Source organism: Xenopus laevis, chromosome 3L (genome assembly GCF_017654675.1).
Source record: "Xenopus laevis strain J_2021 chromosome 3L, Xenopus_laevis_v10.1, whole genome shotgun sequence".
NCBI classification, from domain to species: domain Eukaryota; kingdom Metazoa; phylum Chordata; class Amphibia; order Anura; family Pipidae; genus Xenopus; species Xenopus laevis.
In genome coordinates, this window is record NC_054375.1 from 36,166,146 (window position 1) to 36,185,321 (window position 19,176).

The 19,176-nt window shown below is 39.9% G+C and overlaps 1 protein-coding gene across 6 annotated transcripts in view; it reads left to right on the plus strand.

Moving 5' to 3' along the window:
- The window catches only part of pcdh1.L (protocadherin 1 L homeolog), a 140,413-nt gene that overhangs the window by 110,669 nt on the left and 10,568 nt on the right, over positions 1–19,176 (plus strand). Inside the window, exon 5 of one of the 6 annotated variants that reach the window (XM_018250564.2) lies at positions 18,714–18,846. The exons of the other annotated variants lie outside the window; for them this stretch is intronic. Within the exon in view, the coding sequence (XP_018106053.1) occupies positions 18,714–18,835 (122 nt within the window). The 3' untranslated portion in view covers positions 18,836–18,846. The remainder of the gene's footprint in view (positions 1–18,713; positions 18,847–19,176) is intronic. 6 annotated transcript variants of the gene reach the window in all.

Here is a 19,176-nt window from a genome sequence, read left to right on the forward strand (position 1 = left end):
GTAGTCCAAAATACACAAGGGAAACTTACCGTGGGTCAGTGAAGGCACCACTGACCATCAAAGACTGGGGGTGCTGAGAATTACCAACATGCTTGACTTTGGCACAATAATGATAAACCCTTCATATACCATTCTTCTAGTTTGTTTAATGTGTTGCATGCGAAAAATATTTCTTCTGTCCATATTTGTTTAAAAGTGGAATGTGCCATGTTGCTTTTGCTTACTAGTAGAGCCATTGTCATGGGTTCACATAACTATCCTTAGTGTAACTCAAGGACTAATAGCTCTTGGGGGGTCTTGTTTTTATACAGCCTCAACATCTCCACAATTAAGTCTACCATGTTGACATCCCTCTTTTAAGACCCATGGGGTCTTTGACTTTAAAAGTCTCACTCTGTAGCTATCTCTTTAAGAGGATTCTAACAAAAATGGTATGTCTGGCACTGAGCCTCTGATGCTAATTTGACCGTGCTTGCAGACCTTTGGGCTGTACAGTGTATGTGGAAAATCTGTGAAGGAAAATCTTTTCAGTGACACTTTAACACGTCTTCAAAATGAAGATGATCTGAATTAGCCCTGAACAGAGCTTTGCCTTCAAAAATCATTTATCTGTATTAAAATGAAGCTTCTGTGTGGGAATCACCAAGGTTTTATAGCAACCAATGTAATAAAAGTAACTAAAAAATCCCTGGCGATCATAATAATTCAGCAAGATATTAAATGGGGGCTGGGGAGGCTTGGGTGATTGCTGCAGTGCAGGCCTACATTCAATAAAGAGATAATAGAATAGAAAGATGCTGTTTATTGGTCTGTGACTCGTGCTTCTTCCTCGCTCATCTCTCAGATCAAGGTTTTCGATAGCATTTAACCCCTTTATTACGCCATAGCCCTGCATCAAGAAAGGCTGTCAAGGATTTATTAGAATATGATTACATCCCAACCTCCTCTTCGCACAAACATTCTCAGGATAATGATTTATCGTGTTCAAAACCGAACAACCTGAGATTTTCCGACTCAAACTGATAGATGTATATTTCCCAAAAGAAATGCATCTTTGTGGCCAACTTTAAATGGAATAAACCCAGCCGTGGGCGACGTTCTCCGCACCAAGCTGGTCAACAACGTTCTCTTTGCAGCTCTCTATACCGTATGTGTCCGAAAATGCAGAATTCTTGTGTATATATGATAGACTACTATATCTGTTGTTTTTCTTCATTTCAATTCTTCAGTGCTCATGCTTCTAAAGCATTTACTCCTCTGGCCAACACTTTGGCATCCGCTAGCAGACTGCAAGTAGGTGAAAACCATGCCCCATTGGATTAACTGGCAAGTGACAGATGCAATGGAGGATAAATGGAGAAGAAAATGGCGTAAAGGCTCTTGGAGGCTTCACATGGATGTGTGTGTCGTTTTTCTGAGGTTGTGTGAGTGTGCATATATATGGCTAATCCCTATTGCACATTGTGTTGAGGGCGCAAACCACCAAGAATCACCTAATAAGTGTGTTGTGGCACACAGAAAACACTGACAGGGATATGTTGGCACAGTTTTAACATTCCATGTTGGTTGTCTTGGAAGTTCTTCCATTTGAAGAGTCACCAAGATCTTTTAAGCTGGGTGATGATCCTGGCTGATATTTATCTTAACTGCCGATGTACCATGACCACATGTGTATAGTGCGTTGGCAGATTTCTCCATGCTTTTCCAGTGGTTGAGACTGAACAGAACTATAGAGAGTCAGCTGTACATTGGATGGGCCATCACACACCATCCATCTACCATGGTAATGGAATGCCATCCATAGATTATGCCTCCTTTCTATTAGCTGAGCATCCACAGGCAGTGAAATAGCATAAAGTATGAAAATATAAATGACATTTAATAAATGAGCAGAAAAAAGAAGCTAGAATTAATCAGTTAAATGCTGCCACCCGTTTAAGACAATCAGTTATTTTTAATATTCAAATTATTATTATTGCAATGCTTGCTAACAGCTGAAGAGGTGGGACTGACAAAATCTTTCCTGTAGAAATACTTTCAGCAGAATTGTCAGGGCCCAGGTGCACTTTAATGGCTGCAGACAAAACAATAGAACCCGTGGGCGAGTTGGAAAAGGTTTGATTGTGATGTCGCGTGAAGGAATTTAGCAGGCAGGATACTTATTGTCCTTGATTGTATTTTTTATAATAACTTGGCCTTGCATTCTTTATTAAAAGGCAGGCGTGTGCCGAAAAAGTGGGTTGGCTGTTTACATGCCGGGTAATGTTTATGTTGAGGAACACAAGGTTCTTCAGAGATGATTAATCCATTGTAAGTAATAAGAGCAAAATATAAACACTGTTGATGGACGTTGTTACTGCCTGATGTGCGGCACAAGAGCATGTAATGCTGGCACACATAAGGTAGAAATGATGTCATGCGTTTGAATTTAGAAAATGAGGTCAGATCCCTTGAACTGTATCATTAGCCTGTTTACTCGCGAGCAGCCAAATGACCTAATAATTACTTCATATGTCAGCACTGTGATGGCACGCCACTAAATTGATACAATTGATTCATTTGTCATCCCTCAGGAATCTTTAATAGGCCATTTTAAAAAATGTCATATGGACAGGTCATATTTTATCCCCACTGGCAAACATGCCAATATAGATTACTTGGTTGGGGCAGTCCATTATTCATGGACTAATGCTAGAAATGGCATGGACAGCAAAACATTCTGTGTGCCCTAACTCCAAACAACCATTCCTTCCTGGTAAGCAATGCCCCATGTCAACAGGACAGAGGGACGAAACATCTATGTAAAATTTTAATCAGTTCAACATTATTAATGTCTTTTGCAGAGGTGTCCAGCCCTGCAAGGTTTGAATTTTCTCCGGGTACTCCAGTTTCCTCCCACACTTTAAAAATAGATAGGCAGGTTAATTGGCTCCTGATAAAATTGACTATAGAGTGGATGTGATAGGGATCTAAACTGTAAACTCTATTAGAGCAGGGACTGCAGAATATGTTGGCGCTTTAATTAAAGAAGAATATGAGCAGTGGCCAGCTCCTTGTTTTTTTTGCCCCTCTTTCTCATCTCTTATCAGGTGTTCCAAGTAGTTTGCAACAATTGCATAACTACGGTGGATGCAGCGGATTGCACCCAGGCCTGCACACCATTGGGGCCTGACGGAGATGCAATGGCGTCTCATCGTGTATGGATATATGAGAAATTTGTGCACCCACACGTTAAAATAAGATTAGTCGCACTTCTGGAGGGGAGGGGCCCAGGTGCATGTCCTGCACCCAGGCCTGCTCAATAGTAGTTACACCACTGGTGCCCAAGTGCCCACACAAGATAATTGTTAAAAAAAAAACTTTAACAATAGCTGCAGGGCTTTAACACACAAGCAGATTCGGGGAGATTTCGTGGCCTGGCGACTAATCACCTCTTCTTTGGGGCGTCAGTCTCCCAGAACTGCCTTCCGCCTGCTAAAATGAAAAATCGCCTGCGGCAATGAACTCGCGGCGCTTCGATTTCCAAAGTTTCCTTGTGAGGCCAGGTGACTAAATCTCCCCGAATCTGGCCGTGTGCTAAAGCCCTTAGTCCCACGTGTTGGACAATATTAAATTGTATAAATAATGGGGCTCCATATAGATTATTTTTACTGAGCTGTACTATAATGTATGGCTTTGTGAAATGATGTAACCATATAGGCTACAGACCTTTCTACTACTTGTTGGCGCCAAAGAAGATCAAACACCCATGTATTAAAAATGATACACGTACTTGTCAGGTATTTCTATGATGATGGATGTCAGACTGGCTACAGGAGTTAAGTCTCCCTAAATACTAAATTATATAGGTCTGACACCTGATTGCATCTGCCTTCAGGCATTTGTCCTAGCCGTACAAACACTGGATACAACATAACTGAGCAAACACTAGATTTGTGACATATGCTTTGTGGCTTTTTCAACACTGAGAAATTCCAATAGATCTGCATAGTCATAACCATTTAAGTGCAGAATACTGTTGAGTCTGTTACTTGGCACCATTGTTCGAACCTTCTAATCCAATAAAAGATGAATAACCATTGCCTCTGCAGCATGCATCACTCTACTATGGTTTCTACAATAGCCCATATACAGCAGCCCTAACCAAAAATAATGGGCCGCTAATCTATCTGGTGCCGGTGCATGATTTCCTAATTTATGCCTTTTCTCCTTAGGGAACATTATTTCTAAAGGATCGGACAGCCTGGCTTATTCCATCTAATGGTTTGGTATTAGTCATTAATGTAGAGAATGTAATTCTGCACTACATTATATATTATATTATATTGATACTATTAATTATATTATATATTCTACAGTACCTGAACAAATAGAAATTCTACCGATATGGGACTGACAGTCCACACAGCACTGTAGCTCACTCCCAGAGACAGGTGAAGAATATAAAGATATTTCACTTTTAGAAACTTCACTGACGTATCTTTATTTCTGTGGTGTAGCCTCCCTCAAATTTGTGAAGGAGGCTACACAGACCACCTAGTCACCACACTCCTTTCTCCAGTGAAGACATGGTTTCATACCCTGGTGATGTCCCTGGAAGCCTCAATGTAATAAGAAGACACCACTGCTCTGCCCTCAGCTTTTCCATCAAGGTACTGCCCATGTCCACCAATGTAGATATTAATCTTTGTATTTCCCTAGAGGCCAGATCATCTCATTAACATTCCAACTAAAGGAGGGTCCATTTATGGTGGCGTTCTTTGAGCTAACCAATTGCCTTATGGCCTCATATGATGTGTTTTGGGCTCTCTCATTTTTATCTCCTCCGGTGAATTATCCAACAGCTCATGACTCCTTCAATATGTATTATGATAAATTATGAAACTGCTTCTGAATGCTTTATGAAATTCAGTATCTGCACAAGCTATTAAGAATCCAGTTTGGCTCAGCGTGCGGATAGTCATTACCACTATATACTACAGCATCTTTGTTTTTTTTTTTGAGTTGTGCATTTCCTGTGCGACCTCATCTTGTAGCTGTAAAGTTCAACTCCCAATTAGTAGCACATTGCCTAGGACTGGAAGCACTCAGCCTTATAATGCTGCTAATACATAATTGAGGAGGCATTTAATAGCTTTTTACATTTAAGTTTTAGAAACTTAATGACAAATTTCATGTAATACAGGCTGCCTTAGTCCATGCTTTGCACCTCCGGTATGATGGAGGAAGGCCAGATTGTATTGCAGTCGCATCTTCATAATTTGTTTTTGCTGTCGCCTTTCCAAACCCCCTCACCCTCCTCGGAAGGATACTGGTCAAGAAGGAGTTGGTTTACATTATACAGGGTGTTTTGGATGAACCAAAATGCAGTGTGGGGGGGTATTGCATAGAAATAATTATAATATATTACGCCAACATATTACAGTCCCTACCTCAGTGGAGCTTACAATCCAAGGTCCACATTCCCATTCCCACATGCTATGGTCACTTTTGTTAGAAGAAGGAAGGTGGAAGGAACCCGAGTACCCAGAGGAACCCAGATACAAACTCTATACAGATATCGGCCTAGTTAATATTGGGTCTAGGACCCCCACATACTGCAAGACAGCAGTGCTAATCACTGCAACAGACAGCAACAAGGCACCATTGGACCATAACAGTGTGAGTGGTGCCCAGGGACCTGCGGAACTTAATGATTTTTTCACCCCTCTCCTTTTGAGCCTTTAGTCAATTGTCCTTTACGACTGACCCTATGTGTAACCTACCATGCCCTCAAAAATGCCAGGAGTTCAAGTGCCCTAAAGCTTCACTACTATATTGATGACAACCTCATGTTTTTTAACCCTGTTCCCTCTCCATTCAAAAATGTCATCATTTAAAAAGCTTGAGGGGCGGATGTCTTGAGCATCCCCCACCTAAATCCCGCTGAAGAGGTTGGTTGAGTCCAAGGCCAGCTTTGCACTGGATGGTAATTGCTTTGGGCTGCTGGAGATCCCTTCAGAGTTGGCCATCCGCGCTGCTGGAGCTGTTTAGTGGACGGGTTAATGACGGTGAATTTCCCAGGCCGCTCTGCTAACGTCTCACATACGTTCTGCATCTCATCTTACTGAGCCCCAGTAATTACACATTCAGAGCTTCCTTCAGTTCTCTTCAGTGAGGTCTCCGGAGAAGCTCCGATCAACAACCCTGGTTTTTTTCCTCTCCTCTTTTTCCATCTATCTCTATTTCAGCTTCAGCCCTTTCTCTATCTCATAATGCTTTTTACCTACTGCTTTACCTTTCATTCATTTCATCAGACTTTATAAATTCTTTTTCTGTCATTTGTAGCTTATTTCAAATTTCTCTTAAGTCCTTACTTGTAGTAGTACAGGCAACATTTGTGCAGGTCTTGGAAACCCATAGCAACTAGTCAGCAGTTGTGCAGTCAGAATACTGAGAGCTAACATCTGGTTACAATGGATTACTGGAACAGGCAAGCTTCTTAGTACTTTTACCCGCCTGCTGTTAAACAACAAATTCTAGCATCTTTCTACTACATGAGGTTGATCGGAGTTCAACACCAGTTTGATGCCCACAGAATGCATTTCTTATATGGTAACACTGTTTTCAAGCAAATGGAATAATGTAATAAAAATCAGCAGACAGTTGTGTTCCAATCAGCTGGCTTCTCATACATTTGGCCAGATTTAATTCAATGAGGAAAAATGATCTCAGTTTATCACATGAAAACTCATTTAATTAGAGGAGAAAAAACTTTTCTCCAAATTCAGTTCCAGTTTTCCCCCATAGACTTTAAAGGGGTTGTTCACCTTCCAAACACTTCTTTCAGTTCAGTTGTTTTCAGATTGTTCCCGAGAAATAGACTTTTTTTTCAGTTACTTACATTATTTATTTTTTACTATTTTTCCAAAATCAAAGGGTTTCAGTTTGGCAGCTCAATATTTCAGGTGCAGACTCAACTCTTTTTGCAACAGTTAGTTGATCCATTTCTCAGCAGCATCTCTGGAGTATTAGCAACTATTGTATCAATTCTAACAGCTGCCTTTAATGAAACCCAGAGATTCTGCTCAGCAGGGACAAAGATAAGAAATATATCCACTAAATGTATAAATTTAGAACAATTTACAGGATCGGCGACCCCACCCCTCCCAGAGCGGCGTTAGAAGCTGAAAAGATACACTATTTACACTTCAATATTATAGAAAACAGAAAGTAATTGGAAAAAGTCGTTATTTGTGGTTATCTATCTGACAATAACTAGTTGTTTGAAGGTGAACAAGCCCTTTAATAGAGTTTTCACAGGATACACAGCGAGACACGTTTTTCTGAATGGAATTGCATCTCGTCCATGAGTTTTCACGCGATAAACCCTTTTCTCACTGAATTGAATCTGAACCATTTAGTGAAAAGTCGCTTAGGAGCACAATTACTCGTTGCAGCAAAATGTTATTTTTTGGGTTTAGGTTTATATGCCCTTTTTTATTTATTTCAAATCGTGACTATGATCTATTTTGGTCTTCTCAACACGCTCCCTTTTATCTGGTTAGCGTGAAATTTCACTTCTGTTCTCTTTATCACCGTTCAGTACCAGTGCCCCCCTTGTTCCCATTCACCACGCAATCCCAGTCTAGTCCTGCTCCCCCCCTCCCATCTAACTGAGCTGCCCGCTGATTGGCTGGGAGAAATGCTTAGCCTTAGATCAATGACCAGAAAATCAATTGTTTCTTCTGGCAGTCAGGCTGATGATTGTAATGGCAGCTCCTGATGGCCTTGTAAGTTACCCCCATGCTCGGGAACTGTTAATGCGCATTGATAGCAAGCGGCCCAGCAGCTGATCCCTGCCAATAGCTTGCTTGCTAATATTCAGTGCCAGGGCAGGGTGGCTGCCAGGGATGATCGCAGACTCCGAAGGCTGATCCTGTATTTTTTCTGTCCCCTAGAGAATGACTTGTGATTTTACTCATAGCGCTTTAATAATTCCCCTTAAAGGGAAACTGCCTTCACTATTTACACTTTCTAAACTTTTAATGGTATATAACATTATTCTGTCATGTATATATATTTTTTTAGGATCTAATAGGGATGGATACACTCCGTAACTGCAACTGTTAGCAGAATGAGCAGTCCCAGCCCTGTTGCTTAACGCTTGCGTCCCCAGATGTTGTTGGAGCTACCAGAATCCTTTAACCCATGATTATATGTTGAAGAATGCTGGCAGTTGCAGTCCAGAAATATCTGGGGATCAAGGTTAAGATAACAGGTAATCCTTACCGGTGTTTAATTTAATTACTCTCAGTGCTGCAACTCCCAAAGCTCGCTGTAACATAATGCAATGTTATTGAAATGGGACATTCCTTTTACATCATGCCGCGCAGTTATACCGCCTTATGAACCGCCCCAAAAACCCTGTTTTCTTGCTGAATATATATTTAATAATGTCAGAAATGCTTCAGTATGCTGCTGATGCCAAAAAGCACTTTAAATTACCTTTAAATCCTGTTAAGTGCCCTTGATAATTGCAAGTCCATGGATTTCATTTGCTTGGTACATTAGCTCGTTTAATACCATCTCCTGCTTTCTTTTACACCCAAGAAAGTTTTACTGCCAGCAATTTAAAGAAACACTGCAAATGATTGACTGGGATATTATATTTTGTCCTGTGCATCTTACACTAGTTGAAGAAGCCTTGGCAGTACATTTAGTCTCGGCTCTGCTTCATGTCGCTTTTCTACCAAAAGCAATAACTGCAGTCCCCGACAGAGACAGAAGGGGGCGTGGCCTGGGTGTAACAGGGTGTAATGTGGGTGGGGCAAGGTGTGGTCTGAATGTAGCAGGAAGTGTTTATGTATCCCCTTGCTGTATAGTTCCATTGGAAACTGAACAAGAACCAGGGGGCATCAACACTATATTAAATGCTGAAAGGACCTCCATAATCTGATTGGGAACATAGAAATCTATTCTGGGCCAGCATAGATTAATTGTACTCTATGTATGGGCTGTTACAAACTTTAGGAAGTTTTCCTTAATACAGAAATTTACATTTATGGCCTTGTTCTGATGACGAGGTACTAGTGAAGACACGCCACCCCATGGACATGGAAAAATAATTTGCTGTGGGGCCCATTAATATCTAGTTACTCCACTGCCTTAACTCCATATGTAACTCCTTTAAAGAAAAGTTATGCCAATCAATTATGACTTGTATAAACCATAGAAGCAGTGAAAGAGAGGTTAATACAGGCAATAACTAAATAAGTTTTTTACTTATTTTGTTATGACACTCAGCCAATAGATCCCACTGTTTCACTGAAATATATAATGCACAGTATGCGCTCACACTCTTAATTAACAAATAAAGAAGATATGATGAGGCTTCTTACTCAGTTTTTCCAATGTGAACTTACAGTGAACTGTGAAACCATTGGATAGAATGGGAACCATAAATATCTTTTGGAGGCCTTGTTTTGCTTGTAGGCCTCCGACTAGCCTCCATACTATGGCAATGAAAAGTCTACATAATGTTAGGGTAATATTGCAAAATAAACCCTACCACCGCTCATATACCCTGTAGCCCTCAGGGACTTGCTGCTTTTGATCTTGCAATGTGCAAAAGTAGGAATGCCTAATCTAAAGATCTTTCTGCTGGTGTTATTGTTAATCGAATCCAACTGAATGGATACAGCTGCATTTTCATCCTTTTTGCTGGGGGTGTATGTAAGACCCAGTCTGAGATCCAGCACATTTTAAGTTGACCAGTGTTAACAGAGATTAGTTCTGGTTGGAGTTGTTGGGTCATGTGCTCCAAGACATCCAAGTTCATCCAAAGCCAAAGCTGATTTTAGGATTGGGCCATTATTCTGTTCTGTACTATTATTCTGTTCCCTTAGGTGGGGGTAGACCGAACAACTGGGTGTTGTAGAACATTGCTGGATATTGTTTTATGTAAATGCAGCCCCTTCTTCTCTACGAAATGCAGATTCCACTGTACAGATCCTACTGTGACAGTAATAACAGCAGCCTCTGCTACCTTTAGTGGCAAAACCCAGTTCTTAATGAGAGCTGTAAGTATTGGGGCCTTTGGTGTTCCTTTTTTGCTTCGCATTTGTGCTCATTTATGCAGGTGCTGACGCAGGATTTCTGAAAGCCGGTTCCAAATGTATATTTTAGTAAAGAATATTTTAGAAAACCCCTGTTAAGTACTCTAACACATTTCCACTGGCTAATTTGTTTGCTGAAAACACATTAAAAATGGATAGACCCGGAGTTTACAAATTGAACCACCGAGCCTGAAAACTGATGGAAGAGGACAAACCCGACGAAACTACAGTTTGTGTGATTTGTGTTGGAATTGGCACATGCAGGATTCAGGATATTGCTTAGTAATAATAAATCATAAAGTTTACACTTTTCATTGCTTACCGACTGATCTGCCCTTCTGGAACGTAAGAGTGAGGCTTCCTAGAAAGTGGACAGTGTTAGTAGGCTTGGTAAACTTGGCAAACTGAGGGCATGGCCCAGTCCAGGATATTGTATGGAAGGCAAGTCTGAACAGTAGATAATGGTATGGGACTGTTATACAGAATGCTTGGGACCTGTGGTTTTGATACAGTAATTTCAGACTGTGGTTTCATGCCGTAATTTGGATCTTCATAATTTTAGACAGGAATCCCCAACCTTTAGAACCAGGCCTGGACTGGGAGTCAAAATAGGCCTGCCATTCCACGTACACAGAGGCCCAAACAGCCCTCTACCAGCCCAAACAGCCCCCAGCCAGCCCACTATATGGTAACTTTCTATTGAACCATACAGCAGCCCCTCTGGCATTTGCCAGAACCCACAGATTGCCAGTCCAGGCCTGTTTAGAACCCATGAGCAACGTTCAGATGTAAAATGAGTTTGGGAGCAAGACAAGCACAACAAATGTGCCAAATAAGGGCTGTGATTGGCCATTTAGTAGCCCCTATGTGGACTGTCAACCTACATTGAGGCTCTGTTTGGCAGTACATCTGGTTTTTATGCAGCCAAAACTTGCCTCCAAGCCAGGAATTCAAAAATAAGCAGCTGGTTTGAGACCACTGGGAGCAACATCCAAGGTGTTGGAGAGCAACATGTTGCTCACGAGCTACTGGTTGGGGATCACTGCTGTAAGCCATCTAGGCTAGGCTAGACCTTGTCCGGCTAGGAAGCAGACAGAGCACCGGTTACATTTGACTCTCTCTCCACAGGATGAGCCTTTGTTACTTGAAAGGGTGCTGAGTGACTAAACAAAAGAATTGGATGCCAGAAGGCTTTATTCTCTTAAAGTGCAAATCAGGTTTTGGATACTCACAATCCTCTGAGGTTTATCACATACATGTCAGGTACATCATAGCATTTGTGGAGATAGCTCACCACACTGGATAAATGCACCCTCAGGACCTCTGTACTGTGACCTGGATCCTCACACAGGGGATCAGGGAAATCACTAGACCTAAATCCCTATCGGGCTTTGATCCCTACACTACAGGCCAGTCTTGCCTGAGTGGACAGCTATCCCCCTGCTATCCCTCCTATTTGGAGCCAGGCTGCTCTTGCTAAATGAGCTCTATCTGCTCTTACAAAGAACTACCCTGTCCTGAATCCACCTGATTCACGGGGTCCCTGTATACCTGACTTCACCAAGACCCTCCCTTTACTGGAGCCTAAGCTCCAAGCTCCCATTACTAACCATTCCCTCCTGGAGTGTCAGAGGAGAAAGGAAGCTCCACTCTCTGCCCAGCTCTATACTGAAGTGTGGCAGGAACTTGCCATCGGCCTATGATACACTGTACACATTATGCTAATAAACTAAAGTAGATACATGGGCTTTTGCCAGCAACCAGAGTACAAGGAAGTGTAGGCATTTAAAGCTATAGGGGAGTGTTAACCCTATATGGGTCACCTTAACTAAAAAATCATGTACACATTAAATAAAACCATTAGGCTGGTTTTGCTTCCAACAAGGATTAATTGTATCTTAGTTTGGATCAAGAACAAGGCACTGTTTTTTTTATTACAGAGCATAAAAATTTGGTTTATATGGATAAAATGGAGTCAATGAGCGATGGCCTTTCCATAATTCAGAGCTTTCTGGATAATGGATCCCATACCTGTACATCCTAGTGTAGGGGACTCTATATCCTTGGAGTGTTAATTGTTGTTGTTTTATATTTCAACTGAGCAAGCCAATATATAGATATAGATATAGATAGAGAGATAGAGAGAGAGAGAGAGAGAGAGAGATATATATAGAGAGAGAGAGAGATAGATAGATATAGTGAATAAAGTACCCCCTATTGTAAAAAATAAGGATTTTATAAGTCACCGAGGAGTTCCATGACCATATTTGCTTTTATACAGGTCATGGAACTCCGAGGTTACTTCTAATATTTTCAAACAAGGGGTACTTTATTTATTATAATACACAAGTTTTAGTGAGTCATGTGACAAATGACATCACTACTCACTGATTATAACTGATGATGTCACTAGTTACAAGATATTCATGGCTTTTGTGTATTATATATATATATATATATATATATATATATATATATATATATATATATATATATATATATATATAATATCAAAACAGGGGGGTTGTGGGAGCACTCTAAAGGCTTTAAAGTATATATATAAGTATAATAAATGCTATTGCATATGTACCCAAAACAGGGGTTATTTTGTTACAAAGTTATGATCATAAAATTGATAAGCCACCATACCACGTCAAGGTAAACCCCGAATGGCGGTCCCTAACTTGTTTTATATTTTATGTGCATTTTAGCATTACCTGTAATCAATGTCCGTTGAACGCTGTTTTTTCACTGAAGGCTAAATCCTCCCCAGCCAGCAATCAGGCTTTTAAAGGAGAGATATTCCCAAAATATATTCCCAAAACAAACGCCCAATTTTAAAAGCATAGCCTTCACTGAAAAAACAGCGTTCAACGGACATTGATTACAGGTAATGCTAAAATGCACATAAAATATAAAACAAGTTAGGGACCGCCATTCGGGGTTTACCTTGACGTGGTATGGTGGCTTATCAATTTTATGATCATAACTTTGTAACAAAATAACCCCTGTTTTGGGTACATATGCAATAGCATTTATTATACTTATATATACTTTAAAGCCTTTAGAGTGCTCCCACAACCCCCCTGTTTTGATATATTATATATATATATATATATATATATATATATATATATATATATATATATATATATATATATATATATATATATATATATATATATATATATATATATATATATAATTAGTTAGTTAGTTCCGTAAACTGGAGGAGGTTTTTTTCATAATAAATGCTTCTGCTTAGTCAGTTTTGGCCTATAAAAGGACCATGATCCCCTGAGCCACGTCACCTTCTCCAGGTCAAACACCTAATTCTGAGTACACCTCTCTAAAGATCTCTGTTCCCTTTAACGTTACTCTGCAGACCTTCCTGAGACTGAGCTCAGTTGGAGCTTTCAGAGTCTGCTCCCCAGTGACACCGCAATGCGCGTGCAGCTGCATGGAAAATATAATGCCTGCTACTTTTCCCTCCACAACCCTGTTATTTCAGCCAGTTTAATTGTGTGGGGTCTCCGAAATCCCTGCGCTAGAATCAGTAAGCATATAATTATACTGAAGCAGAGGCCGCTGGGAATTGGCCGTGAGCTTCCTCTCAGTAGGAACCAGAATCTATTCGTATGTACCATAGCATTTCTTAAGCATTACTAGGCTGCATGCCGTAAATCTATATATATGTATGATCCAGCTCTCCATTTCTAACTAAAATCATTTGTACTTTGGGCTCCATCAATAGATTCGATAGAGAAAGGGCATAGTAAATGGATACTTTTTACGTAAAATGAGAATTCTTGACCAATAATAATTTGTGTGCATGCTTGCTTCTGACTATATTAAATATGATTGACCCAAGCGTGGGTCAATTTACCCTTGCGCTAAAATCACCCTCCCCCTTTTGACATCTCGTTTAGGACTAATGTTGAAAAGGTGTGTAAATGCTAACTGAACTTTCACAAATAAATGGATTTTTTTTTTAAACAGGCAGACCTGATTCCACAGTAAACACAATAATCTGTCTCAATGTTCTTTGTGACAACCCTCCGTAGGCTCACAGTGTTATACAACCTATTAATAGCCATATTCTATTATAAAGTCATGCATTCTGGAACCTTAAAGTCCATCAGCTTTCACTAATGGGTGGTGTGCAGATTCTCTGGAAAACGCTTCAAGTCCTGGAATCCAGAACATCACAATGGAAGAATGAGAGGGAAGGGTTGCATTGCACTGTGAGCCTAAGGGGGTTGGGAAATGGTTCTTACGAGTAATATGGTTTACTTTCAATCTGTGGAATTGGGTATGTTTGTGTAAAAAAAAAAAAAAAAGATATATATATATATATATATATTTACATATATGTTTACTATTTATGTGTATGTGTAAGTGCATAAAAGTCAATGGGAACAGTCCCATTGATTTTTGGTTGTGTCGGGGGTTTCGGGCAATTTCACAATGTTTTCGGAGCTTTTGGGTGAAAAAATTCGGAGATTTCGGGGAAAATTCATGAAAAAAATCGTGAAAATCTGAGCTTTTCCAGCAAACGTGACTTTCGGGAAAACGTAATAATAAATAAGCGTTAAAAACCAGAGCGGCTTAGATCGGAGTTTGTAGCAGCCGATATTGAGATAAATCCGGACCTTGATAAATAAACCCCTAAATGTCCTGAGGACGGATCACATTCTAGAGCCGAAACTTTGAATTAAAGACTTTTTGCTTTGCATTTAAAGTCCTATGAGTGCGGTTTTTTGCTTGTCCTTATAAATGGTGCCTAGTGATGTCATCAGTTATAAGTGGTGAGTAGTCATGTCATTTTTGTCACATGACTCACTAAAACTTGTGTATTATAATAAATATTACAAGTAACCTCAGAGTTCCATGACCCGTATAAAAGCACTTGGCCTTCGGCCTCGTACTTTTATATGGTCATGGAACGCCTCGGTGACTTATAATATACGTATTTTACAATAGGGGGTACCTTATTCACTATATAATGTTCGTGTATATATTAAGCATAAAAGAAAACCTGGAATGCTTACACTGAGTGCAGTGTTAAATTTTCATAATTGTTTTCTTCCCCTGTTGCCTTCATTCAATGACTAGGTTCTTTGCATAAATCCCCAGTAGAGGTGTAGTGGAGCTGTTAAAATATGGTGCACGCTTCAGTTGTTCCTTTGCCTGCCAGTTACCACATTTCCCCCTGGCTTCTGCCATGCTTCACGCAATGTCTAGGTCTTCCCCCGAGGATCTCCGATTGAAATTTTAAATTGCCCATAAATATGTGAAAATTCCGCCAGTAATTTGCTGAAATAAGAATTCCAGCAACGCAGTTTTTCAGGCGAATTAGGAAATTATATTTATGGTTATAGATTCTTCGTGTGTATTTGTATTTGTAAAGGAACCTTAAACTTAAAACCATGCTAACTTGTGCCTTGTACAGTAAAAATTACGAGTGTTCTTAGAGGGTTGTCTGTCTTTCCTTTGCCTGTTCTCTACCAGAAGTTTTTTTTGGGCTACTTCGACCATCGAATGGGCTACTTCGACCATCGAATGGGCTACTTCGACCTTCGACTACGACTTCGAATCGAAGGATTCAAAGTAAAAATCGTTCGACAATTCGATAGTCGAAGTACTGTCTCTTTAAAAAAAAACTTCGACCCCCAGTTCGCCATCTAAAAGCTACCGAAGTCAATGTTATCCTATGGGGAAGGTCCCCATAGGCTTGGCTAACTTTTTTTGATCGAAGGATATTCCTTCGATCGTTGGATTTAAATCCTTCGATCGTTCGATCGTACTATCTGCGCTAAATCCTTCGACTTCGATATTCGAAGTCGAAGGATTTTAATTCCCAGTCGAATATCGAGGGTTAATTAACCCTCGATATTCGACCCTTAGTGAATCAGCCCCTTTATCTTTATGAACACTTTATCTCTAAGATGAGTTAAAATGATGCCACATTATGACATTATTGGTGCCAGGAAGATTTCTATGTTGGGTTAAGCCCCATTAGCTCATTGCACAGTTACAGATAAATGAACAAGTCGACATAAAGGTCACACACTCTTTCCGGTAATATCCAATATATTATATAAACCCCCATAAATCTCTCGTCCTTCACGGTAAAAGCCCTCTTTCCACTTTGTTGTACAGGTATGGGGCCTGTTATCCAGAATGCTCGGGAATAGCATTTTCCCGATAAGGGAACCTTCCGTAATTTGGATCTCCATACTTTGTCTACTAAAAAAAAAATAATTTAAACATAATCCCAATAATTGAAACATAATCCCAATAAGATTTGTTTCCATTAAGGATTAATTATATTTTAGAAAAAGAAAATCCGTTTTCTTTAAAATGGAGTCAATGGGAGACGGCCTTCCCGTAATTCAGAGCTTTCTGCGTTTCCGGATAACAGATCACATACCTGTAGCTGCCAAGGGGGTCTAGCCCTACAGTTTTACAGCCTTTTCCTTAGTATATTATGGCTATACCACAGAGCTTAGACCATTACTAAACTTACCACCAAATCATATGTTCCCTTATAATCCAAACTGTTGCTCTGATTCAGCCGCCTATGATTTTTCTCACCGCATATTTAATTTATTCATGCAGTTTACAGATAAGGCTACAGTATCGGTAAATTACATTGCGAACGTTACACGGCTTATACGCATTCGCCTCACGTTCTTCCTCGAGCAGGCGAATGATAAAATACGCTTCAGGTCTTTCACCAGCTTTGTGTTTAGAAAATGTGCTGCCTAACTTGTGCGAGCCTTAGCCTTGCCTACAAAACAAGCTAAATAAAACCATAAATTTCAAGCAGCGAAAGGGAGCTGCATTATCACTCGAATATCATTTTAAACATTGAATATTAAGCTGGAATCCTTGATATAACGGATGGCTTTTTAGGAAACGGGCTATACTTCAAGACCCTATAAAGAAAAGGGAAATGAATTATAAAATACTAGTAAATGTCATTGCATTGCACAAAAAAAAACCGTAGAAATGTGTAGGATAAAATGGAGGATTCCTCCTAGTGCTTAAACGGATTAGGATGCCGCATTGCTAAAAATATGTCAGGGATTAATGTTCCATATCACTGTCAGTCACATTTTATTAATTCAATTAACCGAGCAAGCCATATTCAGGGAGTTTGAGAGATGGGTATGGCGTTTTTTCTCTGGTTTTGGTCTTATTGCATAGAAGGCACATGTGCCATTAGTTTTAAAAAAGGAAAGGCCTAATAGTTATATTCTGAAAGATCGTCCCTTGGGGCTGTAGAACTTTGCAATAGTGTAGTGATTGGCACGAATTTGCGGCGAATTTCCGTGTTTCACCGCCGGCGAATACATGTGGCAATCTCCAGCGAAAATTCGCAGATGAAAATTTGCCGGCGTCCATTTCCGAGATTTTTCTGTGAAAACGTTCGGATTGCTCAATTTTTTCGTGAAATGTTCGAATTGCACGATTTTAGTGACGACATTCGAATTGCTTGATTTTTAAGTGAAAACTTTCGAATTGCACGATTTTTTCGGAAAAACTTTCGAACTTCACGTTTTTTTTCACAAATTTTTCCCAAAAATTTTGCGAAACAAGAGAAATTCGCCCATCACTAGTAATGTGGTGTAGTAACTAGACTTTTGTGAGTACCTTTTATAACCAACTGGGTCAGAGTAAGAACCAAACTATAGCCAATAAGGGAATTGGAATCTTCAAGGTTTAATAACAACAATAGTAGCCAACAAAAGCATTAAAACTTACTTGGTTCATAATGCAACTTTTAGGCATCTTAAACCTGATTGGTTGCTTTTGGACTACACTTTACTTCCATAGAAACCATATTAATGTATTCAGAGGAAAAGTGCAAACTGAGATTGTTAGCATTTAGGCATTGTCGCCTTTGAACCATCAAAGCAAAGATTTAGCATTTCTCTCTTCCGCCACTGGAGGCGCCCTTGTATTTGCGTATAGTTAGCAGCACCCATCATCATTGAAAGACACAACATATATACAATTCAAAATTAGCATTGGAATTAACCAAAATACACAGATTTGTGGTTAATTAAGATTATGCAATTAGATTTTATTTTTAAGCAGGTCTGCTCTAACAAGTCAACTTGAGGCTACTGTATGGCGTCATATATTTAACTTAACTGTAGAAAGTCCCCCAGCTGAAGCAATTTATAGGATCACTTCCACTCATATGTCCATGAAAACCTGCCCAGAAGAGATGTTCTCTGTATACAACTATTTTGGTTATGTTTATATTGATATGGAATTGACATCACAACACCAAGTCAGACATTATCTTGGGACACTTGAGTATGAGTGTGAAGGACATCCTGGACAATGGTTACTACAGCTAAATGATAAGTCGAATTAACAACAAGAGTTATAGAGCAGGATTTATTTTTAAAGTAGGGAATCAATTTGGTATCTGCAAAAAGAAAAACAAAAAAAAACAAATTTTGTTCCTGATTTGATCTTGTTATGGGTTGTTTGAGTGAGGAACGTTGTGTGCATACCATGTGCCTCTCTCCACCTGTCTCACTGGCCGTCCTTTCTTTCTTATCTTTTTCTTTCTCTTATACATGCGCACTGCCACAGGGAAGAGCGGTGAACATTTCGATAGTCCGCTAGCCCGGGATGTGCCAAGATTAGGCTGCGGTCTGCCTCATTATAAGGTTCTAAAGTCCGCAGGGCAGGCGACTCTGCAACCCGCGATGTAGAAAGGACTCTGGTAAATGACCTCCTGATCCTCTACTTTACTCACTTTCCATTTGTAGTGAGGACAGGGGTGATTCATTAAGGCTAGCTGACATGTTGCATTCAGAACAGTTTGTATTATATATATAAGCCCTTCCAGCAGGTCATGGGTTGGAACAGGGTCAAAGCACAGAGTGTCCAATGTAAAATTCATTATGATATTGGAGGCTGTAGCTGCTCCTGCTATCACTTGCTAGTTGTATCAATGTAGTTGTCCTAGTGGTATTGAACCAGAGATGAACATTAGAAGTTTTCAGGGTCAACAGCTGCCAATTTATCCGAATGTTCTTTCAAAAAAAAATGT